Source organism: Plasmodium gonderi, assembly GCF_002157705.1.
Source record: "Plasmodium gonderi DNA, contig: Chr01, whole genome shotgun sequence".
NCBI lineage: Eukaryota > Apicomplexa > Aconoidasida > Haemosporida > Plasmodiidae > Plasmodium > Plasmodium gonderi.
Window position 1 is genome coordinate 656,756 of NW_021628925.1, and position 23,641 is coordinate 680,396.

The 23,641-nt window shown below is 28.1% G+C and overlaps 4 protein-coding genes across 4 annotated transcripts; 3 read left to right on the top strand and 1 right to left on the bottom strand.

The window, feature by feature from the left end:
- Window positions 1–4,563: 4,563 nt before the first annotated feature.
- On the top strand, window positions 4,564–9,388 carry PGO_011280 (serine/threonine protein kinase, FIKK family; the record flags this gene model as incomplete). Its single annotated transcript, XM_028685768.1, has 2 exons — window positions 4,564–9,030; window positions 9,305–9,388. 2 exons carry the CDS (start codon window positions 4,564–4,566, stop codon window positions 9,386–9,388), a joined length of 4,551 nt encoding a protein of 1,516 aa, XP_028541569.1.
- A 1,950-nt stretch (window positions 9,389–11,338) lies between these two features.
- On the bottom strand, window positions 11,339–12,283 carry PGO_011290 (PAP2-like protein; the record flags this gene model as incomplete). The annotated part of the gene is made up of 1 exon (XM_028685769.1): window positions 11,339–12,283. The coding sequence occupies one exon, from the start codon at window positions 12,281–12,283 to the stop codon at window positions 11,339–11,341; it is 945 nt and encodes a 314-aa protein (XP_028541570.1).
- A 4,277-nt stretch (window positions 12,284–16,560) lies between these two features.
- On the top strand, window positions 16,561–19,935 carry PGO_011300 (hypothetical protein, conserved; the record flags this gene model as incomplete). Its single annotated transcript, XM_028685770.1, has 1 exon — window positions 16,561–19,935. The coding sequence occupies one exon, from the start codon at window positions 16,561–16,563 to the stop codon at window positions 19,933–19,935; it is 3,375 nt and encodes a 1,124-aa protein (XP_028541571.1).
- Window positions 19,936–20,505: 570 nt separating this feature from the next.
- PGO_011310 (hypothetical protein, conserved) lies at window positions 20,506–21,709 on the top strand (the record flags this gene model as incomplete). The annotated part of the gene is made up of 6 exons (XM_028685771.1): window positions 20,506–20,829; window positions 20,943–21,033; window positions 21,190–21,231; window positions 21,318–21,376; window positions 21,475–21,514; window positions 21,615–21,709. The coding sequence occupies 6 exons, from the start codon at window positions 20,506–20,508 to the stop codon at window positions 21,707–21,709; spliced, it is 651 nt and encodes a 216-aa protein (XP_028541572.1).
- Between the last annotated feature and the right edge of the window lie 1,932 nt (window positions 21,710–23,641).

The following is a 23,641-nucleotide window of genomic DNA, read 5'->3' on the forward strand; positions in this document are numbered from 1 at the left end:
AAACGAAATATTCTGAAATAGCATTTTTTTCAAAAGTTACTACGTCCGAAAAATAAAAGTTTTAACAAAAAAAAAAAAAAAATATACATATATATATTTATATATATAGTATATGTATATACATCATCATTACGGAGAATGCACGAAAATATGTTCCATCATGGGTTGATAAGTTCGCGCCAAGTACTACCTTAGAAATTTTTAAGGTTTCGCAATGAGTTCATAGTAGTGCATAAAAAAGTGCGCAAAAGTGATTAGAAGAAACACGGATTTAAAGGTAGATATCTCTATCACACAGACTCTTTGTGCGTACATATATACACATATACCGTTTTGTATAAGATACCGATATGAATAGATGCACCTGCACATGTACTTTTAATTTATATATGTACACGAAAGGCGCTTGAAAAAAGCGAAATTGTTCCATGCATGTTCACATTTTTGCGCGTAGTATTATAAGCCTATTATAATGCTATTCTCCTAAGGGATTAAAAACAAAATTCAAGATTTTTTCTAAGTTTTAATGCAGTAATGGGAATCATTTACCTTAAATAAATTTAAAACATAATCCACAAAGTTACTGTTTCGTAATTTTTAAAAATATATATTTCTCCATATTTTCCTGCTTCCGTCAATGGAGAATGTATAAATTCAAAGATTATAAATAATAGAATAAAATTTAATTTACATATTGCCTTTTTATAAACAGTTTGTCATCATAGTACAATTTCTGAGGATTTTTGTAACAGGAATTATTTTTTATTCTTGTTACTTCGTTTTTTTTTTTTTTTTATAATTTTACTTTCCCTTATTTGTTTTATTTATTTATTTTTTTTTTTTTGATCTTTTTTTTTTTTTTGTTTTTGCTTGTTAATGTGTTGTGCGAATAATAGTAACGTATTTTTATGCACATGTACATAACATATAATCGATATTGAATTTCCGAACAAATTGGGAAATAAAGAGAAAATTAAATATCTTTACCATGAACAAAAATGTACATGTGCAAGTCGAAAAATGTGAACGTAAAAAGTATCACATTTGACTGAGAAATGAATATGGACCACTTGAGTTACATTTACAATTTCAAGGCATTTTTCCTTGCGTCACATTGTTATATATATATATATATATATATATATATATATGTTGATGGTACATTGATACACATTTAGGATTATACGTTAATTTATATCACCATAAAGTACGCGTTGCGATTACGATTGCGAAGCACACACGTAAGGATATACAAATGTATGTGAACACGAACTCACCCATTTGTGAACACACATACAAAACGTACACATAAACAAACACTCATTTAAGTTTGATCAGCACTTGCGTATGAAAAAATAAATAAAATAAAATAATCTGGTGGCAAAATGGCAAAATTATGACAAAGTACCAGTTATTATAATCAAAATGCAAAAAGAGACATTTTGCAGCCTCAAATTTAAAAAAAAACAAAAACTCATGAACTTTTTCTCTCAAATTGTTTTTTATGATTACTTTTTTTTTTTTTTTTATATATATCGTATATAACATAATTACAAATGCATTACACATGTGTCCTCTTTCAAGTTACATTATATATGCTCACAAAAAAAGAGTTCATAACTCTGACCTTAACAAAAAAAAAAAAAAAAAAAAAAAAAAAAGATAAAACAAAAGAAAGAATGGATAAAATAAATTCAAAATCTTATTGTCATTTTTGCGAATATGTATGAACAAATTAGCTTTTTTTTTTTTTTTTTTTTTTTTTTTTATTCGTCGCAATGTGTTTAAAGGTTTTTTTTTATGTGTTGACAGCTTTTTACCTGTATGTTCATGTTTTGTTTATTTTTCATACATTTTATACATTTAGTATACATTTTAAACATTTCGTATATTTTAAACATTTAGTACACTTTATACATTTTGTACACATTTCACACTTTTCACATGTTTCACATTTTATACACTTTTCACACTTTATACATTTTGTACACTTTTCACACTTTATACATTTTGTACACTTTTCACACTTTATACATTTTGTACACTTTTCACACTTTATACATTTTTTACCTTTTGTACATTTCGTACATTACGTAAAATTCCTCACAGCTCTAACATTTCTTAGCATCCCTACGCTTACAACTTTTCCTTGTGCACATTTTGTGACTTATTTTTCGCATCTTGCGCATTTTGCCAATCCTGCTTGGGCCATATGCGCTTTTCCTTTTCCCTAGACGTTTTTGCACTTTTCCCCCACTTTAAAAAAAAAAAAAAAAAAAAAAACACACACACAGTTTTTCTTTTTTTTGTGCTTCATGAATTTGTAAACACTTTTTTTCAAAATTATGAGTTTTAAATTGCGAATTTCAAGCGATAAACAATATACACAACGCTCACAGAAGACCTCCATTGTTTGCTGCCCATCACACGCATATGAATGACTAAATGAATGAATGCACTTGCACAAAGATTTAGCTTTTTATATCTTGTCCTAACAACTTGCTATTTTTTTTTTTTTTTTTTTTTCATTGTCCAATATATTTTTCCCCCTTTTCGTATCCTATAATATATCACCAGCATTGGGGGATGCTTCTCCCCTCCTTCCTTTTATTGGCATCCAACTTTTAAAGTACATATTTTTATATACATAATTTAAATGAATTAAAAAAATGATTACTTAATATGAACAACCATTTTCCCAAGTTCTCTTTTATTTAATTGCATAAATCTTTAAATCATTTTGGAAAAATATACTAGCGTGGTGGCATGCGTTATGACCGACGGGCGCGGGGGGTCAGCGTTCATCTGTGCTACAAGGATATATATATAAATATACTTCCGAATGTGTGAATATTCTTATGTATATGTTCATATGTTAGTAAGTGTGCATTGACCCATGTAGACAGATGAATGTACATATATTTGCATATGCATGTGCACAAGCTTTGCGCACCCGCAAAATTTGCCGAAATTCTCTACCTTCACAATGAAAAAATGAGAAATAACGAAAATCGAAAACGTAGAGTATTGAATTCACGAGTGAATTTTTGTTCACACATTGATCAAATTTTTCTCGTATTGTTCTCATATATTGCTTGTATATTTATCCTATACACTCTCTCACATTTATCGCATACTTCTCTCTCATATTTCTCGTATTTTTTATTTTTTTTTTTTTTTGATATCCTATTTAACGATGTTTAGCAATTTCCCCCATCTTTACCATTGCAAATTCTTCACAACGCCAAAGGCTACGCATGTGAAGATATAAATTTTTTTCTAGTTCAACAAGTCTACACACAATTTTCAGCCCCAATACATCATTGCATACTAAAATTACTAAACATTGTACTTTTTGTGTATTTTTTCGATCTAATTTTTAGTAGAGTATTGGTGTACAAATTGTTTTATTGCACTCGATTGGACTGTTTGTTATATTTTACTACATATTGCCATCTTGCATTATATATATATATATTTTAATATATTTTAATTTAAAAAAAAAAAATCTGTTCTTACAAAATCTTGTAACATACTTGCTTTATTTTACACAATACATCATTTTCTTTCCTTACTTTGTAAAGACAGTATATAAAGGATACACAAAAAAACAACGTGGATGGTTACATTGGTTCAATTTATGCATAATAAAGTTTATTATTATGTTAATTTTTTTTTTTTTTTTTTTTTTTTTTTTGTTCCGTTGTATATATTATACTTATCTTTCGTAAGGAATTAATGTGTCCTTTGAAGGACTTTGTCATTTCTCTTACCTGACGTCTGTACGACATTTTGGCTTTTCACATTTTCCTTCAGTTTAACTGTTTCTTTGTGTAATTTTTACACCATATCCCGTTAATGATAACCGCTATATGACAATTTTTTTTTTTTTTTCTTTTCTTTTTATGACGAATAATTTAATTACAAGGGGTCAATAGATTGATCCGCAGATGTGATCAATGTGTGCAAACACGCATATATACAAGTATATGCAAATATATATCTTTGTGTTCTTGTTCGTTTTTTTTTTTTTTTTTTTTTTTTTTTTTTTTTTTTTTTTTTTTTTTTTACATTTTACCAAGTAGGTGCAGAGGTATATGTACATACATATACACATGCACATACTCATATGTGTGTGTTTGTAATTCACAACTAAATAAAGTAAGACATAATCAGAATTATATATCCATTGAATATCCAGCATGCACATATATGTGTATGCACTGGGTCCATTTTATTGTCAAATTAAAACTTCGAGTGTAGGAGTTTAAAGATCGCTCTGATCGAATGTAAATATCAAGATTACAGTTTAAAACACAGAAAAAGAACAAAACAAAATATATAGAAAAGTACAGGAATGTGAAAGAGTACATCACACTAACCCTTTTTTGACAATTCATCCAGAATTTACAATCCACGACTTAACACATTAGATAAAAGTGCAATTCTGCACCGTGATCATATATTTGCATAATCCCCTTGCGAATATACATATGTATATATATATATGTATATACATACCCATACATATACATACACACCTGTACATATAAAATATAAAGAATGATTGAAACCACGGGGGAAATTAAGTACACAAAATCGAAAACGATTGTTTGTGATAGCAGTAACGGTGGGGATGATGATGATTCGAACAACTATCTATCCTTGAAATATGAAAAAACGCTAGATCTGGAAAAGGAAAATGATAAAAGTAACACTTTGAATAATAAGGGGAAAAAATGCAAAAATGATGAACAAAATTTCTCTATAAAGAGTAATACGACTACAGAATCACCAAAAAAAGATACTTATGATGATAAGATGGAAGGCATAATTAATGGAGGTAGTAAATACTTTGATTTGGATTCCAAAATGATTAAGAAAACTAGTCAGGAAAATTCAAGTCATAAGGGAAATAGAACATCTCCACAAAATACAGACATATGGGAGGAAAAGTGCAACAATATATGTATGGGAGGAAAGATAGATTATGACATTTTATCGAATGATAATATGTATAGTAAGAATGTGATAAGTACAAAATATTACGACAATGCTGAGTGGAGTTGCACAGTTAGAAGTGCAGATAGTAACGATGCAAATGGATGTAACAATGTATCAACAAAAAAATATGAAGAATCCTCCATGTATAGAGATGATGATGATGAAGAAGGTAAGAAGAGGTATGAAATGTCTGACTCGTTAGGAAAAGTACAAAGACATAACACCTTTGTGGAAGATTATGAAAATGTGATGATGGACAAAAAGGAAATATTCTCAAAAAATTTGGAACATGCCACAAAGAAGAATAAAATTGATAGGGATGGCAATAATAAAGGAAATAACAGTGGCAATAACAGTGATAATAGTGTTAAGAGAGATTACAAAAATGGGTATGCTAATATGAATAAGGAAAAAAAAGACTATAACAATGAAGTTATTTTTTCGAAGGAAGATGATAATAATATACTTAATAATGAAACAAGTTATACTTTATATTTACATGCCAATAAGGATAGTCTAACGTCAAGTATAAATTGTGAAAATAACAATAGTAACATTACAGATAAATTTAAGAATGAAACTCAAAATGAGGAAGTTAACCAATCTGATGATGGAAAAGGAGAAAGTTTAATGAAATATTATGAAAAATTTCTCTCAAAGAAAGATAGTGGATTCGATGAAGATGGTAATGATAATTTGATTGATCATCTTTTTCAGGATAAAAACAAAAAATGTAACTCAGAAGATGATTCTGGATTCCATAGTGGGATACAAAAGAATGAGGAAAAAATGAAAGAATGCAATATGAATAATAAAGATTTCTTATACGAAGTGAAGGAAGATTTAAAAGGTATAACAAGTAATCAAGATATTTTTAATGAAATGGAAAATGTGAATGACAGTACCACAGAATGTACTTCTTCTGTTAAGGATATACCCATATTTATTGGTAAACATGCAGGTGTATATGAAAATAGACCAAATGAGAAAATAGAGAATTCAGTAAATTCAATGAATTCAGGAGATTTTACTACCTACAAAGATGTTAATAGTACAGAGTACAAGAGTTTTAATTCAACAAAATTTTTTCACGGGGAAAATGAAATAAAGTTAACTTTTAACAATTCAGAATATAGCACGGTTGTAAATAATGCATCTATGTCTGTCGCAAATAATGCATCTATGTCTGTCGCAAATAATGCATCTATGTCTGTCGCAAATAATGCATCTATGTCTGTCGCAAATAATGCATCTATGTCTGTCGCAAATAATGCATCTATGTCTGTCGCAAATAATGCATCTATGTCTGTTGCAAATAATACGTCCATATCTGCTGAGAATGAGGATGAAGAAAAAAGCGCATTCGAAATTCTCCTTGAGGTGGGGGCGTATAATAACAGAGCTGGAGGAAGTCAATACTTTCCAGCTAGCCATAATATTAATCCCCATTGTGGTCCTCTAGACCCTAATAATGAAAATGGGATCGAAAGGAAATACACCGTGAGTGAGAAAAGGATAGAGCGTGAGAATGAGATAGGCCAGTCAAACATCCCTATAAACAGCCACATAAGCAGCAACAAGGTTAACAACGACAGTCGAAATTACAACCCAAATAAGAGGGACTCTTTTCAGGAGGAATTATTTTACAAAAAGAAAGAAATACATTCTGGTAAGGAAGGAGAAAATATGAAAGAGAAAAATGAAAGCACGCTGAGAAATAGCCAAATTCTTGAATATTCAAAAAAGGAAAATGAAGAATCATTAGAAGAATATTTCAAGAGCACAATTCCGGATAACATTCTAAGGAATATAAAATATGAAAATCCATCGAATACATTCAACGACATTGCAAACAATACTTCTCATTATGATTTGACAAGCGCGCTTAGAATCAACAATCCATCGAATATGTTTTATGCATCTGGACGGAATAGAGAAAAGGGAGAGAGAAAAGGAGGAGAAATGATAACCCCTGCAACAAGTGTAGGAGTTTCACACATGGGTCTCAGAAGCAGAGGAGGTGGAGCAGCAGCAGCAGCACGTAGAGATGCTTACCACCACACGCAAGGTGAAAATGTAGTAGACTCCCGAGAAGAAGTTCAGATGAAGAGAAAACAGAACAATGGGAATTACAACTGTGCAAGCAGTGGAGGAAATATGGGAAACATGGGAAGTATGGGGAACAGTAGCTATAATTCGAATAACTACGGGAATTATTATAACAATGAGAAGGATTTAGGAATGGTGAGTAGAAACACGAGAATGTGCAATGAACCTGAATCGAATTACGCATCTGGGAAGAGATACTACTTGTTGCCTCCCAAGAAATGTGACGCCATGAAGGAACAGAAAAATCAAGTGTTGATGATATCCAAGCAGAAGATAAAGAAAATTTGGAATAAATTTAAGGGAACGCCACCCAAAGAACAGAACCTCATTCCGACATTTGAAAATGAGCAGAATTTGTTTTCTAACATGGATGTTCTGCAAGGTCCTAGGTTTCTCTCTCAGAGGCATACACAAGTGTCACCACAAATGGGTATGCAAAAGAATTCCCAGATGAATGCCAAGATGAATGCACATGTGAATGCCCAGATGAATGCGCATGTGAATGCCCAGATGAATGTGCATGTGAATGCCCAGATGAATGCACATGTGAATGCCCAGATGAATGCGCATGTGAATGCCCAGATGAATTCCCATATGAATGCCCATATGAATTCCCATATGAATGCCCATATAAATACCCCAATGCATAGCGAAATTTACGGCCTGTCCTCACCACTTCTAACGAATAACCAAAGCAATAGAGCTTTGATGAGCCCATTCAAAGACTGCATAAACAAGCCCATACAACGAGGAAACAATATGATAGAAAAACAAATAAAAGCAAAGTGTATATTTAATTGGAAATTGGCTCAAAAATCACTGTTAAAAATGCTGCATAGTGCACACAATTATTATTTTAACGGGGTAAAATATTCAGATTGGCAATTGACATGTATCCCTACATTGGGTTTTTCAAAATCTAGTAATAGAGTACAACAGATGTGCAAAGCAGTAATTCCATCAAACGATGGGAAGAATAAGAATGAAGTAAAATTATTTTTAAAAAAGGTACCTATATATATATGGGTAAAACAATTTAATTTAATGAATGAATATGATGGTGAGTATGTAACAGATGGGGAAAATTTTGTAATGGAAGCTACATCTTTAGCATTTTTAAATGATTACCATCCAGGAATAACTCCAAAGTTACATAAAATTTTGTATGAACCAGATTCCAAACAATTAAATGAATATAATAATATTCCTCCGAAATCTATGTTTAACAGTTTGACATTATTTAATGATATATTAACCGAACGACTGAAATGTAATATGAGTGGAAATATTGTAATTGTTTCTGAATTTTTTAGTGAAGATATATTAGATTTTATAGATAGAAGACAGAAAAAGTTAAATATGAAAATAAATAATAATGAGAAGAGTTACATATTATATCAATGTTTAAAATTATTAATAAGATTACATGATGCAGGTTTATCACATTTGGATTTGACACCAGAAAATATTTTAATTTCTGAAAATTATGAGATGCGTTTATGTGATTTGTCCAAAAGTACCCCAATATATACATACAATTTGAGACATATAAAAGATACGAACAGATTGTATTTATTCGAATCATGTGAACCTACTATTGCAAAAGGAGCTTATATGCCCCCTGAATGTTGGAAAATCTATTGGAAATATGATACTATGAAAATTAAAAACCCATTGAAAGATTTAAAAAATATTACTGATCAAGAAAAAAGAAAACAATTCTATTTTGATGTTTCAAGTGCCGACAAATTTATGCTGGGAGTTTTCTTCTTCTGGATATGGACAAATGGAAATTTGTGGAAATGCTCAGACCCTCTGCAGGATGAAGACTTTTTTTATTTTGTCAAATGTGATATGAATTTTGACAAGTTCGAATTGACACGCAAATGGCCAAGTGAATTGAAGAACATAATTAAGGTATAAATCTCTTCACAATTCAGCAGATTCGATAGCGCATGAAATGGGCAATTGACTGCGAAGGGTGGAGAGAGAGGGGGGGAGGGGGGGGGGAGACATGACGAACACCCGACCCAAGTGTTCGTACCTGTGTATATGTGCAATATGTTAGCTTTTTGTATTTCATTTCTCCTATTTAGTATGTATATTTTTGCATCAATTTTTTTTTTTTTTGGTGCTCACGTTATATAGACCCATATTCCACCCATTTTCATTCTTCCTGCACCTTTTACAGCAACTCCTACACGCAGAGCATAGAAAAAAGCTAAACCTGAAGGATCTCAGCATTCACCCATGGTGGTCTTGCAAATTGCAGTGACATTCGTTCGAGAGGGGTAGAAAAAAAAGACTCGACACCAGGAAATTATATACATAAATATATATATATACGCCCATACATCATATACATATATGCAATAAAGAAAGGCACGTATGCTGATTGATCCACATGAATGAACTCCTTTTATGTTGCTTTTTTTCTGTGTGAGATATTTTTAAAGTGAATACGTGTGAGCCCTTCTTCTGCTTTACAACTTTTTTTTTTTTTTTTTTTTTTACAACTTTTTTTTTTTTTTTTTTTTTTTTTTTTTTTTTTTTTTTTGAAAACCCTTTTCCTTTTTTTTTTTTTCATTTTTTTTTTTTTTTTTTTTTTTTTTTTTTTTTCCTCCCCCCCCCCCCTTTTTTTCTTTTTTTTTTTTTTTTTTTTTTTTTTTTTTTTTTGTCCCATTTTGAAACTCTAATTTTTTGTCATTTTTTAGTACTATTATTAAGTTGTGAAAACCCATGAGTCAAAAAAAAGGTTGCAAGGGCCTTTTTATAGTTTTTTACTATTAATATATTTTTTTTTTTTTTCTTTTTCTCCTTTTTTCCTTTTGGCTTAAAACTACATATTAAAAATTTTAAAATAAAATATAATATTATAATGTAATATTATAATATAATATTGTAATATAATAAAATAGAATAATAAATTAAATTTTAATCAGGTTTATAGCAAAGATGTTTATTTAAATGGAGGAGGGGCGGAGGGGGTGAAAAAAGAAGGAAAAAAAAAAAGCTACGTTTCATAGAACGGTTTATTAAATGATTAATAAATATGCGACTTAAAATATGTATGCGGGAAAAGGGGGTGAGTTTTTGTAGCTAGCAATATGAATATATATTTAAAAAAAGAAAAATAACAACACGATATTATTTACATATACATATGTAAACATATATATATATATATAAATATACAGCAACTTGGGGGAGAAAAATCATTATTGTAACAAAAAAAAAGAAAGGAAAAAAAAGTTGATAAATCGTGAGAAATGTAAACGAAGTGTATAGCAAGTTAACACGACAACCATATATCCTCCATATCCTGTTCCATTTTTTAATACATTCGTGTAAGATTTCATAAAAAAAAAAACATATGCTTCGTAACATAGGGGAAAAAAGCATGGTATAAAAAAGTATTATATATAAACACATACATAAAATAGGTCTAACAAGTATACAAAAATAAATGCGTTTCACGTTATGCATACGTAAACGCAAAATTATCACGATTCCTTAAAAAGAAAGGGGCGGAGATCCAATCGTTTTCTTCAAAAAAAAAAAAAAAAAAGAAAGTGTAAAAAGATACTTTTTATTGCACATGGCAAGAGTAAACATAATTCATCAATCAGATACATTTTTAAAATTGTAAGTCTTCATGTGTGACCACCCATCCATCATACATAAGTCATCTAGGCTCGTCTTGAAAAAATAATCCGAAGAATAAAAAAAATTTTTTTTAAAAAAAAAAAGACAGAGACGCAGATGACGAAGGCTACGAAAAAAACTTTAATTGACCTCTGTTCATAACAATATTCCCTTTCCCCCATATGATATGCTTATATTTTGAAAGTCCAAAACTTTGCAAAATTGGTTTTTATATATTGTGAATATTTCGATGAGAAAGTTAGGGTTAACTTAAAATCTTTAACTTCACATTAAACATGATCTTAATGACGAAGTAAGCCGGACACAACACCTCACAAAATGTTTCTGGGAAAATATTCAATCAATAAAAAATCCCCGAGATGTCTTCATCATATATAGCCTTCCTGAAAAATCTAAATGCTGCATGGGGTGTGTGTGTGTGTGTGTGTTCACAAACACTTGGGTTATATCTCGTATTTAACATGTTACAAATCTTCTACCCGACAATCCCAAATACATCACACAAAAGGATAATAATATACCACTTTGTTTTAAGCCGTGCAAAGTGTTACATGTTCTTTTACTTGGAAGACTTTTCCTTATAATAATGCCTTTTTATTAAATATGATACAGAACCCAAGAATAATCCTAAGAGACATCCAAAAATGGCCTGATAAAATGTGTGATCTTCAATATGAACACGACTCCATGGTATGGGTAGCAAAGCTATGAGTGCAAGTATAAAAGTTATAATATTCCATTTATCTCTCTTCGATTCTAATAGATGAAGAAAGATAAAAGTAAGTATGGTAAAAGAAAATGAGCTATGTCCTGAAGGCATTCCATATGAATTTAATGCGCTATTAATGGGTCTACTCATTTTTAGCACTTGTTTTAAAACTAAATCATTTAATCCTAATTGTGTCGGGATAATAATAGAAAGGCAAAGTAAATATTTGTTAAACGTTAATATTAATCCTATGAATATTAAAAAGCATAATAAATATGGTACATATCCATAAACAGTTGCAATTACTGACATGATATCATTTGTATTTCTAATAGTAACAAAAAATACCCCATACATTTCCAAAATACATGTTTTAAGTAGTGCAAGTTTTTTATTTTTAATCATGGTTTTCTGAAATAAGCTAAGTCCTTTTAACTTATCAGCTATTTTATATTTAGTTTCACATAATGGATACTTTGCATATAATTCATCATAATTTCCATCACTCCTTAAGAAGTAATAAATTTCTGTTTCAGGATTTATAAATGTTGGTTTTAAATTATTAATTTTTTTACTACGTAAATTAATTTTCACTTTCTCGTCTATATATTCTTCCATCTTTTTACCACGTTCACTTTTATTATTCTTCTTTGTTGTAGAATCAACATCTGATGGATTTATTCCATTTGCTCCTCCTCCTCCCCAGAATAATAAAAAACTTGCTAAGTTTATGCATCGCACAGTTGATATTAGATGCCCAAAGCTTAGTAATACCGGTGCACATACGTTTAACATACTAAAACTGTTGTCTTGAAATTCTTGCTTGTTTAAAATGATAAATCACATTCGAAAACATAAGTATAAAGCAAAAAGAGGCACAGTGGGGGACGTCAAATATATACAAATATATTACATACAGATATATTACAAGGAGATATATATATTACAAGGAGATATATATATTACAAGGCGATATATATATTACAAAGATATATACATATATACATATAAATATATACCTATTTTAAGTAATATAAAAAAATAAATAAAATATTAAAGCTGCGCTACAGATATGCTGCTAGAAGATGGACATGCTGGGCAAATAAGTTATAGCATTTTCCCCCCACGTCATCTCATATGTCATATCTCATATTTGCTATTTGCTATATTCTGAACTCTGGGTGCATGTGGAAGAAATATACATATGTATATATAACGTACTTTTGCGTGTGTTGAAAATGCTTAAATTTGGGCACCTCTTAATTGTGAGGTGCTTAAATTGGGCACTCATGAACTTAACAAGTTTCTAACAAGTACCATATTGTATATTGGAGATGTAACAATCCTTAAAAAAAAAAGAAATAATTATTTCTCCACTTATTCTATGTATAACAAATGTATAAGAATGAAAAAATTAAACAAAACTAGGAAAAACAGTATGTATATATTACTACATATTTGCGGTAAAAAAAAAAAAAAAAAAAAAAAAAAAAAATTATTATGTTTAAAAAGATAAATTTTACTCTTTAAAAAAAAAAAAAAAAGAAAACATATACAAATAGTTAAAAAGTGGTAAAAACGTATAAAATAGCAAAATAGTAAAAATAAATATGTAAAACATATATATATATAATATATGTATATATATATATATATATATATTATGTATAATATATTAGGTACTTGTATATGATGTTATCACCCTTAAATTAGAAGTAATAATCTTTTTTATGGAAAAAAAGTTCCGGAATCTAAGCGCAAATATTACCCATAGTTATTTTATTTTATTTTTTATTTTTTTCTGACACTATTTAAAACCTTTTTTTTTTTTTTTTTTTTTTTTTTTTTTTGTGTGCATGCTCTCCGCATTTTTTTTAAATTTTAGTAATGAAATAGTAATATTATATAAATATATATACATGATATATATTTATATATGTAATATTGTTTTTATATAAAATTATACATAAAAAAAATAAAATTAATAAAAGAGAAGAAAAATAATACATGGCAGCAGTAAAAAGTATATGTTTATAGATACATAATATTATTATTATATATTATGCAAAATATTGCAGTATATATATATATATATATATATTTTTTAATAATTTAAAATTGCAAATATTTGCTTCTTCATAAATGAAGAAAATTTTCCGTTGCTGATTTTTTCCTCCACTTCGAATTATGTATAACATACAGAAGCACCTGAATGGTTAGAAGCTAATGGATATGCAGCTGAATGATAATAAATAAAAAAATGACCGTCCCAGATTACAACTTACCGTGTTACTGAACCTTTGTATGTATTTTACTATTACATATAATATATACAACTCCCTTAATTTTAAGGAACGATTAAAATTGCAAAAATGAATTGACATGTGTTTTGTTCATTTCTATATTAATGCCCCTTACGCCGTTAGCCGTACTAACTCAGGATATAAATAAAAATGCTAAATACCAAAAAAAATAATATAACGAATTTTATATCTGTACCAAATTGTCTTTCCTTTTGGGGTATAATATTACCCCCCGTATTTTTAGTAATTATTTTCTTTTTCCTTTTTCTGCTCCAAATATTTAAACTAATAAAATATTTTTGGTAAATAAAATACAGTAGTGCATGGTTCCCTTACATTTGTACCACAATGGGACAGGCAGCACGACAGGTCATTATTTTGTATTTATATGTTATGTAAGCATCATGGTGTTGTAATGTATATAAATACATATGCAACACGGGGAGAGTGTATATACGTGTATCTTTTCTAAAAAGAAAAGGAAAATGGGAAATGTTCAAATGCGAGCAATAAGCATCACATTCCTCCGTTGTTTATATAATCAAAAATTAGCACCTTATGTTTTTTGGTCACTTTAAAAGTTTAAAGGGAAAGGGAAGTCAAACAAAATAAAGACAAACAAAATAAAACCAAGCAAAATAAAACCAAGCAAAATAAAACCAAGCAAAATAAAACCAAACAAAATAAACGAGAAAAACTGAACCAAAATAAAACTTAATTTGACTTTTCTATTTTTCCCAAAACACGGTATTGCCACCCATCGAGCCGTACGCACAAACCCTTTTTCCGATATAAAATTTTTAAAATTCATGTAAAACTTTTTATGATGCAAAAAGATTATTTTAACTCTACATTTGTAGACATGGTGAAAAGGCCGGTAATAATGATACCATATTATAGTATAATATACCCTTACTATTTTTTATTATAAATTGGAAAGGGTTTAAAAAGTAAAAGGAGATCTTTTGAAAAATGCTTAAACGGTAAAAGAGGTGCTTTAAAAAAATGTTTGATGCAATTTTTTATAACAAGTGTAACTATAACATACAAATGCCTCTCTTTCTTGAATTACTCAAAAAAAAAAAAAAAAGGAAAAAAATGGGGGAGCATAAAAAAGGAGATAATATGTAAGGTTCTGCAAAAAAAGACAAAAATATTTTCATCACCCTTTTCTTTTATAAAAATAAAAATTTATTTTCACAAGAAAATTTTTACTATAACATACATCATATATTTCTGCTCTTTCATATAAAACAGGTGGCAGTTATTGCAAACGAACACTTAGGTATTATGTAATATACTTTACGTATGGGAATTATGTATTAGACTAAAAGTTTTATATCCTCCATGCGTATAGAAATTGTAATTTATTCTTTAATAATATATGGCACAATAAATCGAGAAAATTTGCTTTCTTAGTGTAAGGTAGAAATTAAAATAAATAAAAATAAAGAATTTAATAAGATATATATATATATATATATATATATATATAGAGAGAGAGAGAGAGAGAGAGAAGGAAGGAAAAAAAAAAAAAAAGAAAGAGGTAAAACGTAGTACTAATTATACAAATGGCATAAATAAAAATATAGGTGAAAAGAAATTTTCCCATTTTTGTCTTATATTTTTTGTCCATAAAATATAGACTTAAAGGAAAAATAAAATAACACAATATGACACAAAATATTAAAAAAAAATTATGAAATGTTTCACGATAAAAATTAGCTTTGTGATGTGAATATTATTTTGTCAAGAACATGGACAAAAAAAAGAAAAAAAAAAAAAAAAAAAAAAAAAAAAAACGCAAGTTATGTAAAATTCCCAAACTTAACGCTCAACTACTTTACCTCGAGTACAAAATGTATTTTATATTTTTAATTCTCCAAATGAAGAGGGGAATACAAATTTTTAATTAAAATAATAAATCTCTAAAAATAATGATATGATTATTAGATTTCCCTTAATTTTTTAACTTTTTTTTTTTTTTTTTTTTTGTGTGTATGTGTGTGTTTATTCTCTGTGTTCATTTTATGACACTTTTAACCCAGACCATTTTTTAAGAGCATTAGAGCCTTAACTCTCTTCAAAGTGCATATATAAAATAATATCCAGTTTCATCTATTAGATTAATTATATGAATTTTTCTCATAACAATTTTTTAATTATTTTTAATTATTTAATAACTGTTATATTTACTTTTACTTTTGTCGCTTCTTTAATTTTTGCGTTTGAGGAGTTGGGAAAATTAATTCAAATCCCTTATTCAGTACAACACTCTACATATAAATTATGCCCCGATGCATGATTTTTGCTAAAATGAAAATATAATTTTACAAATTAAAATAGTCTAATTAAAGAAATAAATAAACAGATTTACTTTAAATTTTTCAAGAAGGAAAAAAAAAAAAAAAACTTTTAATTTGACCTTATAACATTTTGACATATTTTTGCCCCTTCGTGGCATATAATTTGTTGAATTTTAGAGTGGCACTTTTTTTGTCACATCCATTTTTGCACCTTTGCATATATGTTACGTATGTACATATAAAATATACATAAAACAAATCGATGTATCACAAGAATGTCCTTGACATTAATTACCGTTTGGTACTTTTAGTCAAAGCGTGCCAATATTTCCGTTACATTTTTTCAACCCATTTCCAAATGTAGTGATTTCCTGTAACATTATTATGTATACATATTCATTATGGTCATGTAAAGAGGGCTAAAAAAAAAAAAAAAAAAAAAAATTACATATACAAGAGAATAATGAATGAAGATAATTCACAGAATTCACAGGAAGCATTTAGTATACCAGGCTACTTCTACGATAAAAAAAAAAATAGATACTTTCTAATAGACAATGAACTGAAAAAGCAATTGAAAGAAGAAGAATTTAAAAAACAAGTGAACGATGCAAAGAGAAAAAATCGAAAGACAAATATAGAAGAAAAAGAATCGACAAAAAAAAAATTCCACAGAATCCATGGAATAAAAGAAATGAAAAAAAAAAAAAAAAATGCAAGTGCTCACAAGTTAAATATAAAAAATAAAGAACAAGAGTGTAAGTATTCGGTTCATAATTCTCATGATATATTTAATAAGGAAAAAAATTTAGAACTAATAAAGAATGAATTAAACTCTTTAAAAAAAAGTATACCAGAAAACCAAAATATATACAATATACTTAAGAATATCCGAAATTTCAGTTTTAGAGAAAATTCCATTTTGAGTTTGCCGCCCATTTTTATTAACCGATGTTCTTACGAGTATATTTTTGTGCAGGATTTATGTGAACGTCAACCTGACAACACTTCATCCTTTTGTCAACATGGAGATGACAAAGGTGTATCCTGTTTACATCATCTAAATATTCAGAAGGGTCTGAATATTTTAAGTATCTTCCATGCTTCCAAAAGTTTGAACAATCAAAATGACAATGTGAATGGAGAGGGTGTCAACAGTGTCCGGAGTGGGAGGAATATCTCGAGAGAAGACCCCTCTTTAAACCCTAAAAGAAATGACAGTATGGAACTTTCCGCTGCAGATATTAAATTCTTTAATGTATGCCAAAAACTGATGAGTGAAAATATGATAAATGAGTTAAAACCTCTAGACATAGGCAAGAACGAATCATTTAATTCGTATAGAAGCTTCAGAAAACAGAGTACATGTAGTAATAAAACAGAAGAACAAACTAAATTTTGTAATAATAGAAACAAGAAAAATTATTTTAGCAAAGAATTAGAACATGTAAAAACTGGGAATAATATGAACACTGGATGTGATGAACTAGGGAGGGGTCTACTGTTTCCAAAATTATTTGGTCAAACGTACGAAAAATTAAATTCCTGTAACATACAAAGTGTGAAATCAAAGATCATTATGAATAGATACAAGGCTAATTTTTATTATTTTTATAGTGTCCCAAGTCGAATTGTCGCTAGCATACACAGAAATAATAATGAAATTCGGACCTCCAATAGACAAAACAACATTAGTGATAACAGCATCACTGACAACAATTTTAATTACATTTATAATCATCATAACACAAATCGAGACGAACATAGTAATACAAATGTTGCAATTGATGAAAACTATGTAATGAGGAGACACAGGGATTCCATCCATAACAATACCTCATACAGTAGAATATTTCAAGAAAGAAGTGAACGAAGATTTGAAGAACATGTGTCTTTGGAAAATTTAGATGCAATAAGACACGAAACACCTATTTTAAAAACATACAAACCAGTAGAATCCTTTTTTCATTTATTCACGAATCCTTTTTATGAGGATTTTATTTTTAGTACTACTAAAGAAAATAATTGTTCCTTCAGTTTGGGAGCAATTGATATGATGAAATTTATTCAGAAAGATAAGAGGTCACCACTAGATGATATAGTTCATGAAAATATGTATTACAATACAGAAACAAAATATTTTTGTACATATTCTAAGGAGAATAGTGAATTACTTTGTGTTTCCCCACAAATATTATCACATTTTAGTATTTTTAATTCTGAATATATTGCTTATTCATCATATCCAAATATGAAAGATGAAAAAAGTTTATTATGTATGTTTAACATAGTCTCTTTTTTTGAGCCCAATCCGAAAATAGTTACATACAATTTTAAAAATGAAATTAATTACTTCAGACTGTTTCCATCAATGCAAGATAATTACTACTATCATCATAATGGAAATACATGGGGGACAGATAGCGATACCATGAATGATGGTTATTCATTCCACCATAATAACAAAATTGATAAAATTTTTATATGCGGATCTAATCCATGTTTCAGTTTTAACGCAATAAAAGATGATGGAGTTCCATATTGTATATGGGATAGCAAAAAATTAAAAGTGCACGACTTATTATCCATGAATGAAGATATAACATCTTTTGTACACAACATTCTAATTGGATGTCAACACCCTTTTACCAATTTAAATGACGATTACATTAGCCAGAAAAGAAAACAGTTTCAATCAAAAAGGTGGAAAGAAAAACTAAAAAGCGAAATAGAAAATAATAAAAATGAGCATGAAAATCCGTATACAAAAGAAAGAAAAGCATTCATAGATTACGACTCGCAAAGTAACACACACAAAAAAAATAATCATAATAAAAGAAAACATCCTTGTAAAGATCCAAATGATAACGTTGACAATGTTCACCACTTTTGTAAACATGAAACATCAAAAAAGAAACATAACAGTTTTATAGACAAATCAAAGCATCATTTAAATAACCGTTCAAATAAGTTTAACCATCCCCAACATACTCCTACTGTACAGAACACAAGTGAAAAAATGAGAAATAAGCATAACAATGCTTCGCATAACTATTATCCATCAAATTCGGGAAAGTATAATGATAATAAAAAAAAAGGAATATGTTGTGAAAATGTAAGGAAATCAAATAATAATGTTTTTTTATGTTGCAACACAGAACATTTATATTTGTGTGACATACGCTGCAACTTTTTAAACACCATATCGAAGCTGAAACCGAATGAAGGATATGTAAATAAAATATACGCATTAAATAACAGCTATCAGTATATACTATCAAAGACGAATAATCATATAGGGCTATATGATATGCGTTATGTATCATATAAATACAAGGATGATAAAACAAGTACCTTAGTAACATCGTATGAAAGATTTGTAGATAATAACAACCTAAAAAAGCATCTAAACGATTTTTACATTATAGATAATGAACAATTCATAGTTTCACTAGACACATATACAAATTCTGTTTATATATATGATATTATGAATGTTAATAACAAAATAATAAATTTAGATGGGAATTCGGATTATTCAATATATGCTAATATACATGCCTACAATAATTTGTCAAGAATACCATATATATATTCATGTAATCAATACGATGACGAATATCATAATTATTATAAAAAAAAAAGTTGTGAAACTAAGGCAACTGATACGAAACATACGAATCATTTTAATCCATTAAGATCTTATCCACAAGAAGACCTATTTATAGGATTAAATGTTCAATCAATTTTACCTCTTTTTTTTGTTAAGCAAAAGTATAGCAAGCATAATTTCATTTCAATAAATGAAGGTGGCTTTATTTGTACTATAAACGTGTAAAAACTACATAAACCTCATTACAGAACGTTTGTACATAAATTTGTTTCATTTAAGTATAACCGCAACAGTATTCTTAATTGAAAATTAATCTTTTTTATTTTATTTTATTATTTTTTTTTTGTCAACCATTAAAAATGTGTGTGTTTACCATACCTGCATAATAATGCAATTATATATTTAAAAATAATTGCATTTTTGGGGGAGAGGAAAATTTTTAATTAATATTTGCAAGAAAGGTTTTTCTTTCTTTTATTTTTTCAAGTTATTTTTTTTAAATATATAAGCAATATTCATAACATTGCAACAGCACGCTCCTTGCTGGTACATTCATTTTTGCCGTTTACCTCCTTTTTTTTTTTTTTTTTTTTTTTTTGTTGTGATGACATCTTTCTTTATTAATTTTACGGATGGATAGATAAATAAATAAATTAAAAAAAAAAACTTAAAATAATGCGACTTCTTTTAATAAAAATTAATCAATATGCTGCCTAAATATAATTTCACATCTACAAACATTTAAGATACAACACAGCTAAAATTCTCAACAAAATTTATTCAGAGTTTGTGTCAATGGATAAAGCAAAAAATGAAAAAGTTCAGAATTGCGCAAGTTCTTCGTCCCTAGGTATAAATGAATTAAAATTAGAAAAACTCGATGACAAAACAAGGGAAAAACAGTGTTCCCACAATAATCATGACAGTCTTGTAAACAAAAATACCATTTACCAAACAGCCGTTTTTAAAAACAAGCAAATTGAAATTTATCAATATAAAACATTTCCAAAAAATTATCTCAATAGTGTGTATGAACTTCTGGGAAGTGAGTTGTCTGAGCCCTATAATATATTTTTACTTAAAACAATTTTAAAGAATTATAGCGAAATCGCACTCATGGTACGTAAAACTATAATATATGTTAATGAATATATATTATATTTTACCATTTCCCATACTTCTTATAAATAGAAGAATCTTTTTTTCTTTTTTTTTTTTTTTATTAACTCTAGTGCTTATATGATGAACAGTGTGTTGGAACAGTGATAAACAAGATTACGACGAAGTGTAAAAATGACGAACTAACTACATTTGGATATATATGTAAAAAAAAAAAAATAAAATAAAAATAAAACATAAACTTAACACCAATTATTCTTCTTATATACCCTCTATAACAAGAATATGTTGTCTATGAAAATATTTTTTTGGCTTCACTTTTTTTTTTTTTTTTTTCATTATATATAAATATTAAAATAGGTATGATAGCAGTTCACAAGTCTCTTAGAAGTTGTGGCCTAGGTTAGAATTATGTCATAAAAGATGTGTCTCTGTCATAATTTAAGTTTTCGTTTAAAATTACAATTATGAAATTTCTTCATTCGTAGGCACATATTTGTTAACTGAAAGCATAAAATTAATGCAAAATTTGTATGGCATAAATGAGGTATACACACCTTTACCATTTATTAGAGAAATTTAAGTATTCTTATGAAGCTCCATACTTTTGCAGAAATACTTGTTTTGTTACTATTTTACTTTTAGGTTCAACTTGAAGCAGAAGCAACAAACAAACCAACATTACGTAATATTTGTTTTCCCCTATATAAGAATACACTTGTGCATACGTGTATATAATATGTAGGGACATGTTACTTACAACCTTTTATTTTTACGAATCATAGGTTTCTACGAAAAAAACGGATTCATTAGAGTAAAAAGAAAGCCTTATTATTATTTAAGCGGTGTTGATGCCTTCAAATTAAAGAAAAGAATATAATGAAGGAAAATACTATGCATTTGTCTTTTTCATCCTCGAAATCTTCTGCTTTATGTTATAAGCAAAAATATACAATTTAGTAATTCTAATAGAATTTTGTATATTTTACATTCTAATTTGCCCTTACATCTTTTAAAAAATGTTAAGATTTATTTTTTCTATAGTTTTTATTATTTTTTTACATCTCTTGCTAATTGGTTAAAAATATTCTAGTTAACCTTTAGATGTTAAAAACAAAAAGCATACATACTGTTATTTACCTAACTGAAACATAGAGTAAAAAATTTTAAAAGAATTTTCCTGTATTTAAAAAAAAAATCCATAAAAAAAATTTATATTTAAATTATGTACGGACTAAGCAAATCAATAAATCGTAGGGATATTTTATGTGCAGATCCAATTTTTGTTTAAAAGCTTGTCTTATGCTTCATAAAGAAAAAAAAGTTCTATACTGGTTGATAAAAAGAGCAAAAAGTTTAAGTGCCCTTATTTAAAAAAAAACTGTCTAAGACGAAAGTGACATTTTTACATTTTGTGTGTTTTTTTATGTGAACATATTGACTATTAACTTTCTTTTCTAACAATAAGGTTGTTTATATTTCCTTCTATTTTTTAAAACTTGCTGCTTCAAATTTTTGGAAAGTATAGTTACACCTCTTTGCAATTGTATAGAAATCTTTGAATTAAGTATTATTTAATCTGACATAAAAAAAAAGAAACAAACAAACAGCCTTATAACATTTCATTTTCATCATGTTGTTCAGGATACGCATAGAATTAAGGATTTTTGTTTAAAATATCTTTATGAAGTTCAAGCGTGCAAAAATAAAGGGAAAAAAATATATACATGTATTGTTCCTAGCAAATGTGCAAAAATTATTTATAAAAAAATTTAATGCATTCATAATTTCGTAGTTCTACATTTTTGCAATATTTTAAGTTTTTTCTAAAGTAGAAGTCCCTTAATTTACACAATCAGAATAAGTTTTGTGAGGAATATATTGTGTTTACAATAGCATAAAACAACAAAATTGTAATGTAGAATGCATTTTGGAATAAAAAAGTGTGTAATATAAGCTTAGCACAAAGGCTTTGTGCAACTTTTTTTAATAACCTGTGATAAATGTTATTTTTAAGATGCATGATCAATTTCAAATGTTTCAAAAATTGAGTACCCCTGAATTGAACGCATTTCACTTTATCATCTATAATTATTGTAGTATTTATTATGGACAAAATAGCTATGAAAAAAAAATAGTTCCTCTTTTTATTATTAAGAAGTTTTGTGAATGATAGAGCTAATAAACTATGAAAATTTGTCTTTCTATTTGTATTGTTCTATAACTTCATCTAGTATAATGTGTTATTTTTGGAAATTGTACTAAAAAATATTTAAAGTCCAGAAAAAAAAAATTATGCTACAGAACAATGTTTTAGTATTTTTATTATTATTATGAGAATTTAAGGAACTCAAGTAGCATAAAACCCCACTCACTGAGACAATTATTAGGAATTGCTACTACTATTGTTGAAAAAGTGAACAAAATTTACGCGACGTTTCTTCTTCGAGTAGAAAAGCATAGTGCATAATGAAATTGTCCTAAAATCACCCTTTTATGAAATTGCGTGATATATTGTAGTAGCTTACATATTAAGGGCTTGGATTTTAGGAAAAACATGTTTGCAAAGACAAATAAAAAAATCCTCAAGATAAAAAGCCCCTTAGAGGAGTGATCAAATCTATATTCATTTTGTCAGACGTAAAAAAGGCACGGAAACATTATATAGCATTATATTTAGAATTGTTATACATTTAGAATACCTTAAGCAATTTTTGGATTGATGTCAGATTCTATTCACCTGTGTTTATTTAAGCGAATACTTATTTTATATCAAAATTTATATATATAATAATATTTTTTGAAGCATGAT